The following is a 21,339-nucleotide window of genomic DNA, read 5'->3' on the forward strand; positions in this document are numbered from 1 at the left end:
AAATATGTTGAAGAACCATTTAATACAAGTTTTTATTTCTCTGATTGCAGTAATACTCATTTTCTAAACCACAGAATTTGAAAGAATGCAGCCGTCAAAATTATCCTAGATCTGCTCTCAACTCCTACCAATTGATGTGATATGAAACATTTGCACTGGACATAAAATAACTTATCTATCAGTTCAAATCAACAAATTGATGTATGTGCATAAAAGAAATCTAGAATATATCTAGCTGCATACCTGGCCAACCTTTTCAAGTTTGAACCCTGACCTCTTCTCTGTTAGTTCTGATATTGAATCTTCTTCATCCTATTTGATGGAGAGAGAAAAATATAACATGAAAATTATGGCATATTTATTGATGGTACAACTACTATGTTTACTACTGAACTTTTCCTCTTTCTGTCTTAATTGTTATGTAGTCCAACTGAGTTGATGCCCTATTCGCCCATCATTTCCCAGCAAATTGTGGAACAAATATCATGACCTGCGATGTGGCTGTCTGAATATTCTTATTGTTTCTGTATTTTGTTATGAGATTCTTTGACCACACCTGGTAGATCTGTTTTGTGTTGGGTCTGTAATTTGTTCACAATACCTTATGTATTTTTTCCATTCAAAGATGTCGGTTTCACTTCTTGTAAAGAATTAGCTCAAACATGTGCTAAGGCCTGACTAAGACTAGCAGTGAGGTGTGAGCTTTTGCTAGGTGTTGAAAGCCTCATTGTGATTTTGACATGATGGGCAGCAATACAAGTAGTTCTTTCAAGTGAGAGCATGGAAATTGTGTCATAACTAAGCCCACCATAAGGATACGATTTTTTGATTTATTCAATACTGAATACATGTAGTTTTGTTATACCATTATAGGGGATGGAAAGCAGATTTTATATTCTGCTATTTTGAAAAAAGAATTGTATTTGGGTTATGAAAATAAGCAAAAATTGAAAATAACTAAAATTAATTAAACCATACTTCATAATTACCACAGAAAAATGATCAAAGTTGTCTGTTAAAAACTGTGCTACAAAATTGATATCATGTTGTGTCATCTGAAAAAATAGAGTTATCTTTCTTAGACAGTAAAATATCAAAATAATAGACAACCCAAAATATCTGACATCAAACAATTAACAGAATTACTTTAAAAAACAATGAAGATTCAAATGTTGATTCATGGTACAGACTATCACTTTTTGATTAATGAGTTCCTTGCAAACAATTTCAAGGCAGAGATGTAACAATTTTAGCATTTTTTTTAAGATGAAAAATTAAACACATTGTATGGCTTTAGATGTCATAAAAATATTTAAATACTTTTATGCTTTTGTTACCTACCATACCATTATTCTAGAGTTCAGTGTTTTTTTCTAGAATGAGTTTTATTGTATGTTCCTTCATGAATCAATCCTTTTGTTATCATATTGATAAAGATTAAAGGTGAAGATTTTAAAAAACAAGTTTAACCAGACATTCATTTATGTGCCCGTCTTACATCAAGAACCTTGTCAGTGGTTGACTTGAGTCATATCTTATAGTTTTGTTAATTTTGGAAAATGTGTTGATTGTACTGCTTTGATACTTTATGTTTAATTCCATCACCATTTAGGACATTTTACAGTTTGACCCCCACATCCCTGATTCCCAAATTTTAAGAAACAACAAACCAATTTTCAGAATGGTCTTAAAATGTTCTAGCTTTTCAATACAAAACTTTTTCCATTTGATATATCTAATATCCTATTGTTAACTGTCTCCTGAAGTAATGTAATGAAAACATCAGAATAATATTGATGGATGGCTGTTAAACATCTAGCGTTTAATTGAATGCATATTCAGGAAGAGAAATGAATATGAACTCGGCATGTACTAGATTGACATGGGGAGCTAGATTTTTTAACTTGCAAGTTCAAAAGGAGTCTGCAAGAAAACATTTAGAGGGAAACATGCAGTCTTCAACAATAGACAGGTGTCTATACAATATGTCAAGCTCCAAACTGTCATTTGTGTATACAGGTTGTGGACAAACTTGACAAAGGAATTAAATATCTGCCATTAAGTGATTATAACACCCAATGAGATGATTTCTGTCAGGACCTTCAAAACTTCAGTCAGTCCCTTTATCAGTAAAGTTGAAATCAATCTGATGTCACATGACTATTTACAAAGTCTGTATTTGTGTATCATAGTAGTAGAGTGATATACTGGAATTAGAAAGCAACATAAAATGCTAAATATTTCAACTACCAGTATGGGTAAACTTAATATATCTAATATTGCTCTTTAAAGACTATACCTTGCTTAGTTCTGCTGGTACTTTTTCATCTGACAGCTGTAAAATTGCTACAAATACCGAAAAAAGTTTAATCATATGAGTCTACATCTAAACATCAATCAACTTGCAACAATAAAGCTTTTACAAATGCTTTTTAAATTTTCATTGGTGAGTTAAATTGAGTTACTTCCCTTACAATGTATCTCAAATAAATAATAATTTTCACAGGTGCCAGATGTGGAGCAGGATCTGCTTACCTTTCCAGAGCATCTGAGATCAACCCTGGTTTTATGTGGGGTTCATGTTGCCTGCTCTTTAGTTTTCTATGTTGGGTTTAATGTTCTTTTGTTTGTCTTTCAGTAGTTTTTTCGTTTTATGCCATGGCGTTGTCAGTTTGTTTTCGACTTATGAGTTTGAATATCCCTTTGGTATCTTTTGCCTTTCTTTCAAACTTACAATTCCTCCTAATCAATCATGCACGTGTACTTTTAAATCATGATAAATTATTGTTTTCATCTTAACATGGATGAAAGTACAGAATGAGCCAAAATCCAGAAATGTGAAAAAATTGAGTGTTTTGTAAAGAAAATATACTGGCAAAAGATGTAAAAAATCTGGAATTTGGTAAATTCCTGAAAAGACTTAAATACATGTTTTAGTAAGTTTATGCATCAAGTTTCTGCAAGATATTTCATAAAATTTACCTTACCAACAACTGACAATGCCAAGGACAATGGAATGTAGGATCGCTATGTCTTGCCTTCATGCCCAATGTCACAGGGGAGACAAAATATTAATAACTTTAACTTTAGAAATTATTTAGAAGTTTTTATTCATGTGAATAATGCTACTAGGAGAGTATAGCAATATCTGATACATGTATCTTTATGCAGATTTTCCTAAAATCGCAATAATTGATCTAACATTTTAGTCCATTCTTTAAAATAAACTGTTATCGCAGAGATATGGCTCGCCTTTTTGTAATTTTGATAATGCAAATGTTGAAATTAAAATAGCAATACTTTAACATGTAAGTTATGCAAATATTCAAAGTCAATGAACCATGACTGAAGGTACATGGCTAAACAATTTCCATGGAAATGAGATGTGCCAATGCTAATACAGCTGCATACCAAATACCATTGACTTTTCTTAAGTCGTTCCCTTTAAACAAACCTAAACACAAACATTAACTTGTAAACTATGTCAAAGTTTCAAAGTCAATGAACCATGATGAGGGGGTGGGGCTATATAATCTCCATGGAAACAATACTTGCAAATGCCATTAAATTTGCATACCAAATATCATTGACTTAACATTAGCAGTTCATCTTAAACTGATCTAATCACAAACTAATACATGTAAACTAAGCAAAAGTTTTAAAGTCAATAGACCATGACTGAGGGGGCAGGGCCAAATAATCTCCATGGAAATGAGATGTGTCAATGCTAATACAACTGCATACCAAATATCATTGACCTACCACTAGTGGTTCACCATAAGCTAGACCTAATCACAAACTAATACATTGTTGATGCCGCCGCTGCCAGAAACAGCATACCTATGTCTCACTTTTTGACTCTGTCAAAGCGAGACAAAAATGCAATAATAAATGCACACAATAATATCAGAATTTATTGTATAAAAGGTATGACAAAATACTTACCTACATACAACCAACAGAAAAAAGCCTTGAAGTTCTTGATGCTGTCATCTATTACTCTAAAAATATAATCAAACTATTAATTAGTAATCTACAATCCTTAGACAAACTAAAATAACTTTTTGACACAAAATGGAAGTTCTTTCCATATGTACAACTAGGCTAGTCGACAACAATTATGTAAACTGTAAGATCAATCTCAGGGCTGTTCCAAAATTTATAAGGTGCAGGATGGAAGGCACTTAAAAAACAATTTAATATGGGTGATTGCATTTTCCTTAGAATTTTAGATAAAGATTTATAATTAAAAAGATAATTTTAATTTTATGGGTGTTCAGGGTTTTAAAAAAGTGCCTCTCATACCCCACATGCATTTAATTCTGGAACAGCCCTAAAGTAAAATTTTTAATATATTTAGTTCATAAATATTTTTTTACTATTACAGATAGTCTGAACTTATAACAGAAAATAACAGTGTTCTATTACTAAATCATATAAATCCTTGTTAACTTCAAAACATACTTTCTATTAAAATACTGCATAAACAGTCAACTGTCAACCTTGTAAATCAAGGGGAGATAATCAACAACATTGTTGTACACATGTTTCAGTTTCCTAGTTTGAAATTGGATATTGAACCAGGGCTTCCAAAAAATATTTGAGCCAGCCGGACATTTTATATCTAGTCCCGATTTTAATCCCTTTAGACTTAGTAACAAAAGGCAATTATGGTAATCAGTTGGCCATCATATAACCAATGATTGATTTTAAAACGATATTAAACTTTACTTTGATATAAATTCGATGTTCTGATGTTAACTGTTAAATTGACAGTGCATCATTCGAAGTGTGCAACATCAGCGTACTATTTCTGCCTTAGACTCTTTATTTGTGCAAAATAATGTTGTCAAAAACTTTACTTTCGTTTTTAAAAAGCACATTTTCCTAATACCGGATGTTGACTTGACAATGGTAAAACACAGACCAGAGACGAACAATTAAAATCCAAGTACGTTTACAAAGCATGATTGAGTTTAAGTAGCTCTTTCCAAGTTATTTCTTCAAGAAAATACTCGAAATGAATGTTAGATGAAGGTATCAATGATAATTTTAGCATTTTTGATGAATTAGGATGCATAATTAAATTTCCCACCTGCGTACAAGTGTACTAGTTCAAACAACGTGGTTCTGACGATTTTTGCTCAGACACTGGTGACGTTTTATAAATTCTGAGTAGGAGCTGCAAGCTCTTGCATACTGAATACGTTTGGAAATGCAGGTGAAGTTGGTATATTGCTACTAAGGTGGGGGAAATTGATAATTTTAAAATTAAAATCGTCTCGTTTGTCATAGATTCTATAGTTTCAGTAGATATGCACAAGCATAATCTGTAGAATTAGGGACTTTACTGGGGTTACATTGTGAAATGTTTTCCAGAAATAATTTTACATGATGTCAAAAGGCAATCCAACTAAAATTTAATCAGTGGTGCATTTTTTAAAATAAAAGCAACAATTAAAATTGGATGCATAGTGTGATTTAATAAAAAGCTCCTTCTGACACTCAAATACATCAGTCAGAGATATAACTCTATAGGGTTATTACAGAAAATAACTTGCGTGTGTTATTACAGATACTTTCATGAGTTGTCTACTCTTTATTCCTTAAATTTTCTAAATCTGTAATAACATATATTTGTTATTTGTAAAATTATTTCAATTATAGTGGCATCTAGGGATCTCTTGAGACTATGCGCAGAAACTAAATGCATAGCCTTGATAACTAATTTTTTAATTAAATTAATACATTTTTGATTAACCATGGTAAATCAATGAGACAAGGTTATTAAGGGATAAACTTAGCTGTAATAACAAGGCTCAGTTATTAAAGGAATTTAAATTATTATATAAGACACTTGGGAATTACTGAGAAACTTGCGCAGAACCTCATTACATGCTCTGGTCATTATTTCTTACAATAAATTAAAATACATTGTAATTAAGCATGATGTATGTCTGAGCAAATGCTTTGAAGTGATATAGAGGAGCTGTGATAACACCCTTTTGTTATTACAGGCATATTTTTTCTGTAATAACATATAGGTGTACTATGCAAAATTGGCAAACTATGAACTGTTATATCTTTCAATAGTTAAGTATACATATAGACAAAAGTAGTATCAATAGAACTTTTATACATTTTAAATAAACTAATGATGTATATTGTCCCTTTGAAACATATAACATGCATAAGTTATCACAGTTCTTTGATTTTTTAGTCCACAATAACAAATGTATGTTATTTTTCTGTAATAACCCTATAGAGTTATATCCCTGACTGTACATTGCTGCTGAAAATACCTCTAATAAAATTAACAAACCAGTCTAAACCAAACACTGGCTGAACAGGAAACAAGTCTAAACCAGACTGGCTCCAAAGTCACTCTATACCACCACAATATATTTTGAACAGTTCAACCTGTATTAACCATATACTTTTGTAATCAAGGTTAAAGGGTTCATTTAGACAGGTTTTAGTGTAAAAACTTACTGCTGAAGTTCACTAGTTTTTAATACAAATGATCCCACTGCAGTGACAGCCTCCTGTATGTGTTTTGTGGACATGCCCAGTACACCAAATCTGTCATACCACTGTGACATACCACGTAACTCACTCAGGTGATACAATAAAGACTGGCTTACACTGAAAGTACAATAAAGTGGACATAGTAAATATAGAAAGATATAACTCATAATAAAACATACTAGAGAAGTCAAAAGAAATGACATAGCCTATCAAATTTGTTAAATAATGTATGCTTTGGATTATTGATTAATTTATTATATGTTGTTTAATGTCACTTTCATCATTATTGGCTCCTTCCAGGCAGTCAGTTTTTATTGGTTGAGGAAGCTAGAGTGCCTGGAGAGAATCATCAACCTTTGGTAGGCAAACTGGGAATCCTAGTTAATCAAGAGCTGAGTCGAATGCATCTGCCACGTGCTGGGTTCAAACTCACAACCTCAGTGTTGACAGGCTAGTGATACAGTAGATGAACTACTTAGACCACTCAGCCAAAAAGGCCCTTGTACACATTGGACAAATATGGAATTGGTAATGGGTGTTTGAATATGGTTCAAATTGGTTTTCCTCCAATTTACCAGAAAAAATCTCTTTTGAATGTTAAAACATTACAAGTGTCTTAAATATAGTCAGATAGGCTAGATATTTAGGTAAAGTACCCGAATAAGTTATGTTGCTTCTCTAGACTTCTCTATATACTGTAAATTCAGAAATTATTGCGTCTATTTATTATTGCGATTTTTGAAGAATGGACAAAATGCGAGATTAATTATTGCGATTTCAGGAAAATCTGCATACAGATATAAGTATCAGACATCAGAATGCGAGTTCTTATTATTGCGATCTTCATCCACTCGCATTATTCGCATTAATAAAAACCTCGCAATAATTTCTGAATTTACAGTAGTACAATAGAGACTGTAAGGCAAACATTGAAAGTAAAAAAATATTTTATGTAAACTAATAAAAATTAATATTAGAGACATATTTTGTAACTTATTAATAGGTTCAACACAATACTTTTTCTCTGTGAGAATACAACAAATGTAAACTAAATTCAGGCCCACAATAAGAAATTCTGAAAATGGTTTTCTTCTACTGTTTATATTTTTTAGGGATTTAGTTACCATGTTAACATTGGTGTCCTCTTATTATTTTTATTCCATAGATACGCATGAAATTATTAAACGTGTTGTTTTCAATTTTTTAAACTTATTTCTTTTAAATCTCTTGGAGCAGTTAATTGTTTTTCCAAGTTTTAATCTTTTACCAATTTGAAAAGTTCCTTCAAAGCCTGTTTCTCTTTTACCCTCATTTATTTTTTTTTAAATTCAGTTTCAAAGTCTGAATATCACAGACATTAAAACTAACATTTCACAGACATGATACATGATTATGGTAATTTTTTCAATAATACTTACATCTGCTGTTACACTGAGCCTTGACCTTTTTATAAATGACAGTTATACAAGTCAATTTATTTAGCCTCCTGAACAGTATGTTATGAACAGTTGCTTGTAATATGTTACATGATTGAAGCTTTTGAACCTTGTTGGTTCAGGTTTGAATGTAATTTAAAAGTTTGGAGCTTGTAAAAATACAATAATGAAAATAAAGACCAAACTTAAGATATAAAATTATTTTGCTACAAATCAGTGAATACATCAATACAAATCTGAAAATAAATTGTTGAGACTTACACTTGTAGGTGGTTAATGACAAGTTTCTGTATATTAGTATATGATGTCTCTATAGAGATTCCTAGTTTCTTCAATCCCTAAAAAAAAATTTCATTTATACTGTAATTAATTCATCAACTATTTGTTAAATTATCTCCCCTTCATCATCAATTTTCAATGTATACTTTGGAGAAAACAAATTTATTGCAAATACTGTTGACCTAATATAAAAGAACGATTACAAAATTACTTGATAATAAAAACTAAAATTTCTGCACACCTATTTCATGATTTTTAGGTGGCACTATATCTCTTATTCCTGCATCCACTTCTTATATTAGATAGTTTGTTTAAACTTTCAGCTTTACCAAGCACTACAAAGAAAGCTTCAATTATAAGCTAAAAGTACTGATAGATTTTGTCACAAATGTCTGTACTATTGAAGAGTCAATGTTTTTACAAATAGGTTTACAATGTGCTTTGTCATATGTTTGTCTATACTTTAAATTTGTTAAATTCAATCACAATTTTTCCATTGTTTAAGACAGAATATCAACAATTAGATTTCTTTTGTTCTGTTTCATTAGATTGATACTGACCTTGTCTGTTAGTTCATGCAACAGGAAAGACTTCAGCTCCAAACTAAAATTAGAAAAAAAATCAGATCTATTGTACAAGCATCCTTTTTGCTTCCTTATTTCTGTTGTCGATTAAAACCTAACCCAAACTATTTTGTCAAAGGAAATCTTGGTATCAATTTAACAATCTGTAGAGACATTAATGAGAAGGATAAGATAAATGTAATTATTGCGAGATTTTTATTAATGTGAATAATGCGACTGGTTGAGTATCGCAATAACAAGAACTTGCATTCTGATATCTGATACATATATCTATATGAAGATTTTCCTGAAATCGCAAAAATTATCCTCGCATTTTTGTCCATTCTTTAAAAATCGTAATAATTTCTGAATTTACAGTAATTTCCTTTAACATGTGCAATTTGTAAGATCTGATACACGTTAACAGAGTGAACAGAAAAAAAATATTATTTAAAAAAGACAACACAAATTACTTTATATTACTTAATAATTTGAGCATTTGAAAGCTCTGTATAATCAAATTTAACTCAAGGCAACTGCAAATTATGAGAACTTTTTGAAAAACAAATTTGATACATACTACTGTATCTCTGTGATGGTTACAATAAGCTCAAATATAATGGTATTGTCCTATTTAAATATTTGACAAAATTACAGCATTGAATCAGCACTTTGAAGCATTTTAAGTTCTAGTAACTTTAATCTAGGGTTAATAAGATTTTAAATCGGATATCGAATCATGATGAGTATATATACTACTCAAAGAAAGTTTTGCTACACTTCCATTGAGATTAATGAGGGTCAGCTTTGAAGACTCATATTTTTGTAGAAAATGCTCAAATTGATCTGAAATTAACAGCATTCCTGTTTTAATTTGATTGATTCAAGAAAACAAAAATTTAAAAAAAAATTGGGGGGTAAAAAAATGCCCCTCTCAATTTTTTTTGTTCATTTTTTGAGAGGGAAATAAATGTTAGTTTCTGTTGGTTAGTTATCAATAATGCCATCAGATTCACCACTTTGTCAATTTTGTGTGTTGTATGCATTTTACTTGAAATATAAATCAAGCTTTAGCTATATTTTATTTTCAGTCAGAAGTTGTTTAGCTAAACTTTTTAAAAATATTTATATACAGCTGATATTGCAATTCACAGTTTGTTTGTCTTGTGGAGTTTTAACATCATTTCATGTGTGCATTTCCATGGCAGTCATATTTATAGATCGGGAAGCCTTTGTTAAGTAACTGACAAACTTTATTACATGCTGGTAAATAGATTTTACCTTTATATCTTGCCAAATGACCACAGCAATTTAAAAAAAAAATTGCAGATCTATTACTACTTGAGTCTAGCTTTACCTTGGTATCCCAAACAGCAGTAGTTCAAGGAAATCATTACTGACTGTACCACTACCTGTAGCCTGCAAAAGTATAGTTTATCATCTTTAAACATGATGAAAGATTTCAGAAGAAGGAAACTATATCATAATGTCATTGTTTACAGATTCTGTTACTTTTTAAAAAAATCCTGCCATTTCAAAAGAATTACAAAAGGCATTTAATTTGGTATAGTTATATAAAATTCTTTTTTCTCATTTATCTTTTTATATTTCCCTGCAGACAAAGCAGCTTCTATGTTTACTTGTGGCGTCACTAATTCTACTCCAGTTCCATTCAGCAACAGCATAAACACAATCTACATAAGCATAAAGTCGAACAAAAAAATCCTTCAGTGAGCTTTAGCTAACAGAGAATTAGCATAGTTATGACTCTGAACCAGAATATTTTAACTCATATTCTATGGATACATGAAAACTGGAATGGAAGCTGTGAAGTAGAAATGTACACTTTCTGTGTTCTTCAATATCGACCAGTTCCATTAAAAATCTTAAGCCACAAAATGTTGGTAAGATAAAAATTGATGGCTGTACAATTTAAACATACAAAACAACAGGAGGTAGATGCCTTTACTAATTCACAGAACAATAAGGTTAAGAAATGTTTAACAGATGAATTGTAGATATTCTGTAACCCCAATATCCTGTGGGGTGGCACACAGACAATATTATCATGAAGCATACCCTCTGTAATGAGCAACAAACCTTTTTTTCTTGTGCAAATTTTAACAATTTCGAGTCCATTTCCATTAGTATGTCTTCCCAGGATTCTGACATCTGTTGTACAGTTAACTGTAGGTACTGAAATATCAAATTAATATGGCTTAAATGTGTACTGTATGACCATATCATCATATCATTGATCAAGAGAGTAATTCTTTTAAACCAATGATTTTTCCTATCTTCTCTTTGCCCAGTATGCCCTTTTCCAATACCTGTTTCAGTACACTAAGAAAATGATTCAATATATAGTTTATACTGATTGGACATAGGTTTTAAGTGCAGTGTAGTCTAATTGGTAGAAATTACTTGACAAATTGGCGTTATATTTCTACATAAAAGAGTATTGTGCCCCTGGAAGAGACCAGTACTATTTTGTAACAATTACAGGATAGATGTACATGAGACAACTTTCTCAAGATATCAGTACAATGTATATCAAATGAATAACAGTGTTATTACTGCTCTTCATTTTGTTAAAAAATACAAAACTCTTCAAAAATGAACTCTAAAACTGAATCCTATATAAGAACCAGATCTAAAGGGCCTTGACTTATGTGGCACTTTAAAAAAAAAAGATAACCACTACAGAGATTTTGAATACACATCTATAGGACAATAAATTACATAAAAATAACTAGAAACATAATGGTAAATTGTTATGATTTCCAACAAATAATCTGAAGTCAATATTTTAGGCCAATACATAGTAAACACTTACAGCTATCAATGATGCTACCTGTCCACATTTCAATGCTAACATCCTTAATTCTTTGTCCCTAGAAGCAACCAATGAGGTGTTGTACTGCAAAAAAAATCTTTTTTTTTTACTGAAAACATCTTTTAGGTTTCATATCAAGATAGGAATCTACCTTAAATTTTTGTTTTGACTGAAGGGAATCTATTTGGACAGCTGAAACCGGATGGTTTTACAAAATATATAAATAATTAGATGTGATGTACTGATGTAATCAAGAATGGCACAGGTACAGTTCAACACCATCGTGTATATTTTTGAAGTACCAATATATAACTTTCTTATAAACAAAATTAGTTGATCGATTGTTAATGTTTGACACCACTTTCTGCATGCTCCGCTACACCATAGATTTTCATTGGTAGAGAAGTCAACCTAACCAGATAGGTAAGTTTACAATTGATGTTCGTGACACCATTAAAGCAGACACTGCTTGAAAGGTAAAACGTCTGTCTGGCTTCATGATAGGCATGACCAGATTTTTTGTCCATTTGGTCAAAAATGGGAGAAATATGAATACTACAGTATCATAGTACCTTAACATTTTATAGATCTAAAGTTAACTCTTTTTTCTACTTCTTGAAATATGTACATTTTTAAGTTTAGAACATCGAAAACCAGTACCTTTTCCTGGCCTTGTTAACATTAGTAAAGATATTTCATATATACAGGTGTTAGTGATTGTGCTTACAGTAAAGATGGTCCAAAATTCATTTCTAATATAACACACATATAGATTTTCAAAAATGTCAAGTTTAAGTAGTTTTAGTTATAAAACATAATGTTTGATGTTTGAAAATGTCGACAGATTTTACGGAATCAAACAGAAATCAGTAGTCAAGAATAGTTGTATTTCTTTTTTCATTTCCTTCTCTCTATTTCCCTCTTTTCCATTATGCAACTTGATAATTAATTTTTTTTCAAGAAAATAAATTTAGGAATGCAACACCTAAAATATACTATAAGTCTCTTTTCTCTTAGGAAAGCTTTACCTCTTTTTGGTTAAAAAAAACTTCAACAATTTTTTCAAGGATTAAATATACACTTTTCATATACAGACATTTTAAATTATCTTTGCAATTAGAGGTTGGGAAAACGGCTTCATCTGCAAATAGCAAATATTGAAATTTCAAACAAAAACAATCATGTTTCTTTTACCTGTCTAATCTGACCAGTGTGTCTAACAATCTTAAAAGAACATTTTGGAACCTTTATAAAACTTACTGTCAATATTTTAAACATGCTATTGTTTGCAGACTCATGGCTGACTTCAGCAATTATCACCAGACTTCTCAGATCCTGTGACACAGCAGCTGTATGGATTTTGTCAATCTGAAATGTACATATAGTTACTTACAGTATTTCATATCATTGACCTCCGAATATCAAATAATGTTTTGTGGACAGATTTGAAAAACCACCACCAATACTGCCCATAAACTTATAAAGATGCAATTTCGTTTAATATGCGCAAGCCCAGATTTGAGTAAGGAAACCCAAAAGCATGCAAAAGATTAAAAAGAATCAGATGATTTAAAAAGGTATAATATATGAGAAGTACAGCCAGATGGACTATCATATCCATCATTCTAAGTGCGTAGCTGGGGTAAATATTTACTAAAACTACCGATGAATTCTATCAATACCAGTAGTGTAGATTGCCTCAAGATTTTTATGGTTGGATTAAAAAAAATATTTTGCGTGTCCCTCATGGCTATTCCAGGAACATATATTGTGTTTTGAAAAAAATAAACTATCTAAAAATTGCATTTGTGAATATGCATGAAATAATATTATGGATAACTTCTTGTTATTCACATTTCATTTAAACTTGCTCTAAAAAAAAATATTCATAGGAGTTAACTCCCTTCCCAAACATTTTGCTAATTCTACACGTTTCATAATGTGAGTATTCCTGCCAAGAGTTGAAAAACTTGCATTATATACAGATCATTGATTTCCTTAGCTGTATTTGGCAAAACTTTTAGGATGTTTTTGGTCACTGCTCTTCAACTTCGTACTTTATTTGATCTTTTTAACTTTTTTGACATTCGAGCGTCACTGAATACTCTTTTGCAGATCTATGAAATGCATGTCTGGCGTACAAAATTTCAATCCTGGTATCTATGATGAGTTTATTTGCATACTCATTTTCAAATGATTATCACAAAAGATTCAAATACTATGTCTAGTGGTTATGGTAGTTGACTCTTTTGATCTGTATGTCATGTTGCTATAGCTTCCCTAAAATTAATATATATAAGACCCTCAACATTCAGAATTCCACACTTGTGTAGAATATCAAGTTGGAGGTATATCTTCTCATTTGTATGTAGACAGATGCAATTTTCCTTATACATATATATATTCTAATTTATCAAGTTGTAGGTATATCTTTTAACAATATGAAGATAAATTCAATTTTCATTAAGCATACTTTTTTACATTAGTTTCATCTGAAATCTAAATTCTTTTAATGGAAAATAAAAGAAATCTACAAAACAATCTACTAAATATTTATGGGGAAATTAAATCAATTCAAAAGAAAGAAGATCTCTAAATTTTAATTGGAATTAAATAGGATTCAAAAAATAAGACAATTTATAATTTGTTCATATGAGAATTTCAATCGATGCACAAAATATGAATCAAAGTGCTTTGTGAGCACTGAAGGGAAAAGATTGCTTTCATTTTGCAATTTTGTGAATTTTTAAATAAAACACTAAATTGTAATTTGCTAGGCAAAAAGTTGAGTTGGAGTTATCTTCCTTTGTTAATGATTGTACATTTGTAGTTGAACCTATTTGTATAAAAGATTCATACACTGTTGTCTGCTCTATGGTCGGGTTGTTGTCTCTTTGACACATTCCCCATTTCCATTCTCAATTTTACCATTCAATACTTATGCAATTTTTGATAAAAAAATGTTTTCTTGACAAGTATGGTAATTCAAATACACATCATATTGTAACTTAAATATCAAAGTATAACATATCATCTATAAATCTAAATAATAATCACTTCACTGCACTATTTTGTTTGAACTATCTAACGTAGTGATAAACCTTGGAAGATATAGTTATCAAGTTAGTACCATAGGGTTTTGATTGCATTTCATGGAATCTTTACCCAAAACTGTTAAAATTTGATGTTGAACAAAATCGATCCACAAGTAAGAAAATCCTCAAAATAAGAGCTGTTGAATATCGTCAGACATAACAGACCTTACTGTCTAATTCTGTTGAGGACTTGTGGAAATCTGCAGTATATTTTAATACACTAACTAACATAAATGATGTATTAGCTACATGTTCCAGCAAACCCTACATTGATTTCAACAGCTCTGAGAAAGTAAGAAAATCTACTAGCAATCCTTATACTCACTGTAACACCATTTATTTGATCTACTGCCATAACAACAATTGGATATACACCATAGGCAAACGTATGGATGTCTTGTTTGCCACAGCTAGCTATCAGAAGGTTCAACCTGGAAATAATAAACTTGATCATGCATACTGCAAGCAATAAATAGTTTGTTTATACTTATAATTGTTGTAGCTAAGATATAAGACATTTAAAAATAGCCAGGTGCTCAGACCAGCAACTAACAAATTTCATCGAAGATAAAAAAAAATATAAAAGAATATGTCTGAGGACACAAATGCCCCCACTCATGCTTGCTTATAACACCTAAAAATACTTTTTGATAGCATTTGATGTCACTGCTAGTTTTAATAGAGTTCCACTGTTCTATTCTTAGGTATTTTTGTGCTGAGTTTGAATGCAGAAACAAAATTGTGACGAACGGAAGGTCAGGGGTAACATTTACTGCCCCCTCCTACTAAGGGCGTTGGCATACAAAACATAAATCCCAATCACATTTAAAAAGAGGAGACATCTCCATTTTGCAATTATCAAATAAAGTCCTGATGAAATCCTCATCTTTTGGACATCTTGCACATTTCTCATGCATTTCCTTGCTGCTTCGATCAAAAATCAAAATACTGAATTTGTTCATTAGAAGAGCTTTTCTAGATGTCAACTTTACCCTTTGAATCAGAACTGTGCATTTTGTAAGAATTACTCAGATGGTAAGATTACTCACATCAGAGCAATCTTGGGACAAAACTAAAAAAAAATCATATATGAGAAGAAGGTAAGTCTACAGTCACACTTGTGGAGGGGAGTGAAAAACTGATATTGGGGTTGGCATGGATTCTCTATCTTTTTTTGACCATACAAACAGCTAAATTGACTGGACTTCAACTTCATCAAAAACTACCTTGACCAAAAACTTTAACTTGAAGCGGGACAGATTGACTAATGGACAGACCAACGAATGGACGAACGAACAAAGGGACGCAGACTGAAAAACATAATGCCCCTCTACTATCATAAGTGGGGCATAAAAAAAAATAAGTGTTACATGAGGTAAAAAAAGATATCTTACTCTTTCTGATCTTTTAACTTTTTACTGTCTTCTACATTTTCTTCCCTGCAAAAAAATATGAATTCAAATATATGTGTACAGTGAAAGAATTATATCAAGAGTTCCATTCTTTATGACAATACAGTTTGCATTATTATTTTCAAATGTTATTTAAACTAGTAAGTTTTTGCAAAACTTTGTTTAGACCCATAAAAAAATGCCAGAATATTGGTCTTCAGACTAGTAGCTGGAAAAGATTTTGGTGCAGACTGTCGATAGTGCTTTAACTGTGCGGTATCAGGCACAGCAAGTGAAATGTGCTTTTTGTTGGGAAATTAAACATGTTCAATGGCTTTCTGTATCACATAATCCACTGAACTGGTACACAATCTATAATATAATTATGTGTAGTATTATTTTTCTGAAACTTTTACATCAAGTATTTACATTGCATATTTCAAAACACAAACTTCTAATTATAGTCATTACTTATTTCTAAAGAAAAATACATTTGTTTTATTTTCTTTTTTAAATATCTTTAATCTAAGTTTGAAGTACAAGATTTAAATCAAATTAAAAATCTACACACGAACTGATGAGAATTTAGGCTACAAATCTGCAGAAATTCAATGCACATATAGGATTAACAAGTTGAAATGTGAGATATTGCTCTTACACTAATGGTAGCCCCATTATAACTATGTGGTTAACTGCTAATTGATAAGTCATCATGATCACATGACGCTTAATTCCAAATTCAGAAAGCCTTGAATAGTAGTTCCTGAGAAAAATGTGATGAAAACCACATTTTAGGATGCTCCGATTTTCAGGTTCGCTGATATTTGCAACCAAAATTGTATGGGACAGATGGTGGGGGAAAGGATGGAGGGGAGGACAGGGGGGGGGGGGGGGGGGGGGGGGGGGGGGGGGGTACTGGCTGCCTAAGAGAAGGTAGTTAAGATTGCTGACTCTATATAAATATAGATGTGGTATGAATGCTTTTGACACAAATATCCACCAGGATTCAAATGACGGTACATTTTAGGTGATAACTGACACAATAATGTTGCATGAAGACCCTGATGTGATTCCATTTTTAGTTGTGTTCTAGGTTTATTGGTTATTACAAGGTCATACGATTTTAACTTTGTTGCAATATTTTCAACTAAATATAATCATAAAAAGACTTTTACAAAAGTGAGAACCTTAAAACTTTTACTAACCAATCGTTAATGTTTAACATTGTCTATATGAAGTCATACACAAACATTTTTAAAACCGATAGTAATAGAAAAATTGAATCAGAGCATGATGTCCAAATATTGGACCATTAATCAATTATAATTTTCCACCTGATTCTTAACACTTGTTGTATGCTAGTGTTGCATTGTATTGCCAGTATAACGACAATTTGTTCTCATATAATTCCATAAGCTTGTGATACTGATTCAGGTATAGTCATGATAAAATATTGTTTTGTCTACTTTTCACAAATATACAAGTTTTTCGTTCTCTTTGGGTTTTTTTTATGCAGGATTCAAACTTGCCATTTCTAAAAAAGTTTAAAGTCAATACATGTTCGAAATACCCTTTTTCATAGGTGATGCAATAAGAACATTTATTCATAAGAATGAGATATAAACAAAATCCAAAATGGTTTAAAACTTACGATGCTGTTCCTTTAGTATTCAGTGGACTGTAACTAAAAGCATAAAGAGGTCATGATTATACAATTGATAGGAAAATACACAAAATAAATGAACTCTATTTTGGGCTGTGAAATTTCAAACAGTTCTTTGCTTAATATAAAATACTATCCAAGTATTTCACACATTAAGATCTTTCATGACATAAAATTTTCAATTAATGTAAATTCAGAAATTATTGCGAGGTTTTTATTAATGCGAATAATGCGACTGGTTGAGTATCGCAATAATAAGAACTTGCATTCTGATATATGATACATATAGCTGTACGAAGATTTTCCTGAAATCCCAATAATTAATCTCACATTCTTGTCCATTCTCTAAAAATCACAATGATATGCATGCAATAATTTCAGAATTTACAGTATAGGAAATATATGGCTTGTCTAATTGAACTAAAATTTTCAGTGTTTAAATACTTTCAAAGTATATAACAACAATTTCGTTGGATTGCACCATTGATAATGATCATATTCTTTTCTTCTTCATCAAAACATTGGAGTCAAAAAATTTAGAAGTTCTCCATTTCTAAACAAAACAAAAGTGGTCATTTCCTCAAGTGATTCATATTTTGTATTCACATTTTTTCCTTCCTCGTTAGAAATAACATTTACCTCTTAGATAAAGGTAAAAGCTTGGGTAAAAACTGACTGAAATCATCTTCTAGGTAAGGTTCTGGAGACCATGTGTTTCCCTCTGGTATAGCTTGGTTTATCCAAGTTAAGCTAGTTATCTGCCCTTGTAATTCAATCGTGTGTAAAACTTCTGTATTTTCTATGTCATATAAGTTTATCTTTCCACAAGAATAACTCACTGCTAAAACTATAAAGGTAAATTAAAATGCAAAATGTGTGAAAAGAAATGTTTGATATGAAAAAAAAAAATTTTAAGGACCCAAGGATCCTGTACTGCTCAGGACTTTTCAACAATAAAACTTATGGGGTGGCATGGGAGACACATTTTTTAGACCCAACCACCTATAATATAAAATTTTCATTTTACTTATGATTCTTACATAGTTTTAATGAAAAGGCAACCACTCACAATCAATTAATTTGAGTGCCACCTATCCCCTCACACCACAATCAATTTTGGCACAGCCCTCAACAATCTATACATAATATTGACTTTTCCTGTAAATTTTACACAGAGGATGGTGCTTTTATAGTTGAAATTGCCTTAATAATGCTAAGCAATGTATGACAAAAAAGACAAATATATGTTGAAAAGCCTCGCCCGTAATTATAAATTATGTAATTCATTGACCGCTTCCAACATGTGTAACTTCAAGGCATATTTTAGCGGCGATCGTTGTCTTTCAAAATTACTGCACTTTTCTTGTATCTCTGGTGCTTTCGACTGGAGAACTGTCGTACACCAGCATCGCACAAGTTGGCACCCATAGGCGGGTGGGGAGCAAGAAGGTGAACTGAGGTTTATTTTTATCAATAGTACCGCTTAAGTCGATGCTAGGGGCCGTTTTGACCTTGTTGTAGGGTATGAATGATTTGTTCATTGTTGAAGACCCTACATCAACTGTCAAGATGAAGAACAGGAATAAAAGCCCTGTTCATTGATAATTTCTATGTTTTCTATGTACTGTGTGCGATTTTGTCCCATGAACATTTACTCCATATCCTTTCATTTTCTAAACAATTCCTTTAAAATTTCAAAAAGAGGAAAAAAGAGAAAGAGAGAAAGAGGGTCATATAGAGGAACGACAAAAAAGAGTGAAATGAAGAGACAGCAGATTATATCACACCTTTGGTCACATCAATATAGTACCATGATTATCCCTGTTTGCAGTAAAGATAATAAACATATATAATAGAAATAAATAGATGCAAATACTTAATTTAAAGAAATTTATAATATGTATCTTATGAATTTGTTAAGATGTAAAGAGAGCTAGAAGGAACTGAATACATTTCATTAAGGTTGACCGTTATGGAATATCTGTTTCACAGATGATGACGGCTATGTTCAAATTGTCATAACCACAATTACGTCCTCTTTTCCTTGATTATGACATCACTGAATTTGTACTTGAATGAGCAACACAAAAGGTGCTACATGTAGAACAGGACTCAGTTGCTTACCCTTCTGGAGTACCTGAGATCACCCCTGTTTTTGGTACATGGTTTCATATAAAGTTCATGATGCTCATTCTTTAGTTTTAGATTTTGTGGAATGTTGTTTGTCTTTTTGTCTTCCACTTATGAGTTCAATATCCATTTGATCTCTTCCACCTCTCCTAAGTAAATAATATTTTGTCATCAAACAAAATGGTTCTAATGTTTCGTAGTGTCCTTGATTGGGTGAGGTTGTCAGTTTGATACCTGGCAATGTCAAAGCCATAACTTGAAAATTGCTATTTGCTGCTGCCCCACAATTTAGCAGTATTTAGGAGTCAGAGCAACAACTGGTCTGCTCAAAGTCAGAATAATGTTTCCTGGTAGGTTGATTTTTTGTCTTGTGGACACACAATTGCTTTGTAAAGTAGCACTTTTAAAATCCAACTCAGTGTATCTTTCTAGTACAAAACATGTAATATTTGCCACTGAACATTGAAACACTTTTTTTATTAGCATCATCCAAATGGTTCTTTTGTTCAGTTTTTTGTTTCATTTCTCAAAACAACTGAGTCTAAATATGAAACTGAAAAGAGCGAATATTTCGTAATTATGGTATTTATTTGATTAAATTTTATTTCATTTCGTTTAGTTTCGTTTTTTTTTTAAATTTTTTGATGAACTACGGACTGAGAAAAATTGGTAGTCTGTGAGTTAAAAGTAATTTTGCAATAATTTCCTTATATATCACCACTTCATTTACATATCAAGTACCTTTCCCATCAGGTCGCCAGGCAAGGGAAGTAACTTTGACATCATCTCCAGGAGGAGTCACTGACCAAACTTTCTGCCATGATAATCTGTGTAATACAACCTATAAAAACAAACAATCTGATTATCTTCCATGAATTTCTATTCCCTTCATTATATATTTTGTTCCTTACCATAAGATAATAAAATGCTCCGCAGGGCGCAGCTTGATACGACCGCAGAGGTCGAACCCTGAACAGTTGGGGCAAGTATGGACACAACATTCAAGCTTGATACAGCTCTGAATTTGGATTGTGATTAAATATTTGACACAGCATAGGTTTCTGACACAGAATGAATGTGGTCTAAGAACTTAAAAATTTTAAATTGGACATTCACCTATTATGGTCAAATATCCAAAATCTAAGTACATGGTTAGATTCAGCATATCAAAGAACCCCAAGAATTCAATTTTTGATGACATCAAACAAAGTTTAATTTTGGACCCTTTTGACCTCAATGTGGACAAAGTTGATAACGGGCCCAAAAATCAAAAATCTAAATACATGGTTAGATTCAGCATATCAAAGAACCCTATATATTCAATTTTTTTTGAAATCAAACAAAGTTTAATTTTGGACCCCGATTTGGACCAACTTGAAAACTGGGCCCATAATCAAAAATCTAAATACATGTTTAGA

The 21,339-nt window shown here is 31.5% G+C and overlaps 1 protein-coding gene across 4 annotated transcripts in view; it reads right to left on the reverse strand.

Moving 5' to 3' along the window:
• The window catches only part of LOC127734925 (anaphase-promoting complex subunit 4-like), an 89,415-nt gene that overhangs the window by 62,600 nt on the left and 5,476 nt on the right, over positions 1–21,339 (reverse strand). For all 4 annotated transcript variants that reach the window (XM_052244967.1, XM_052244966.1, XM_052244969.1 and 1 more), the window contains exons 3-18: positions 20,663–20,762; positions 18,431–18,638; positions 17,780–17,812; positions 16,132–16,176; positions 15,063–15,168; positions 12,903–13,010; positions 11,643–11,726; positions 10,907–11,002; positions 10,164–10,225; positions 8,804–8,846; positions 8,226–8,302; positions 6,493–6,645; positions 3,946–4,001; positions 2,300–2,346; positions 990–1,055; positions 244–312 (exon numbers count right to left, since the gene is read on the reverse strand). In XM_052244967.1, the coding sequence (XP_052100927.1) occupies positions 244–312; positions 990–1,055; positions 2,300–2,346; positions 3,946–4,001; positions 6,493–6,645; positions 8,226–8,302; positions 8,804–8,846; positions 10,164–10,225; positions 10,907–11,002; positions 11,643–11,726; positions 12,903–13,010; positions 15,063–15,168; positions 16,132–16,176; positions 17,780–17,812; positions 18,431–18,638; positions 20,663–20,762 (1,353 nt within the window). The remainder of the gene's footprint in view (positions 1–243; positions 313–989; positions 1,056–2,299; positions 2,347–3,945; positions 4,002–6,492; positions 6,646–8,225; positions 8,303–8,803; positions 8,847–10,163; positions 10,226–10,906; positions 11,003–11,642; positions 11,727–12,902; positions 13,011–15,062; positions 15,169–16,131; positions 16,177–17,779; positions 17,813–18,430; positions 18,639–20,662; positions 20,763–21,339) is intronic.

Source organism: Mytilus californianus, unplaced genomic scaffold, assembly GCF_021869535.1.
Source record: "Mytilus californianus isolate M0D057914Y unplaced genomic scaffold, xbMytCali1.0.p SCAF_3, whole genome shotgun sequence".
In the NCBI taxonomy this organism is placed as follows: domain Eukaryota; kingdom Metazoa; phylum Mollusca; class Bivalvia; order Mytilida; family Mytilidae; genus Mytilus; species Mytilus californianus.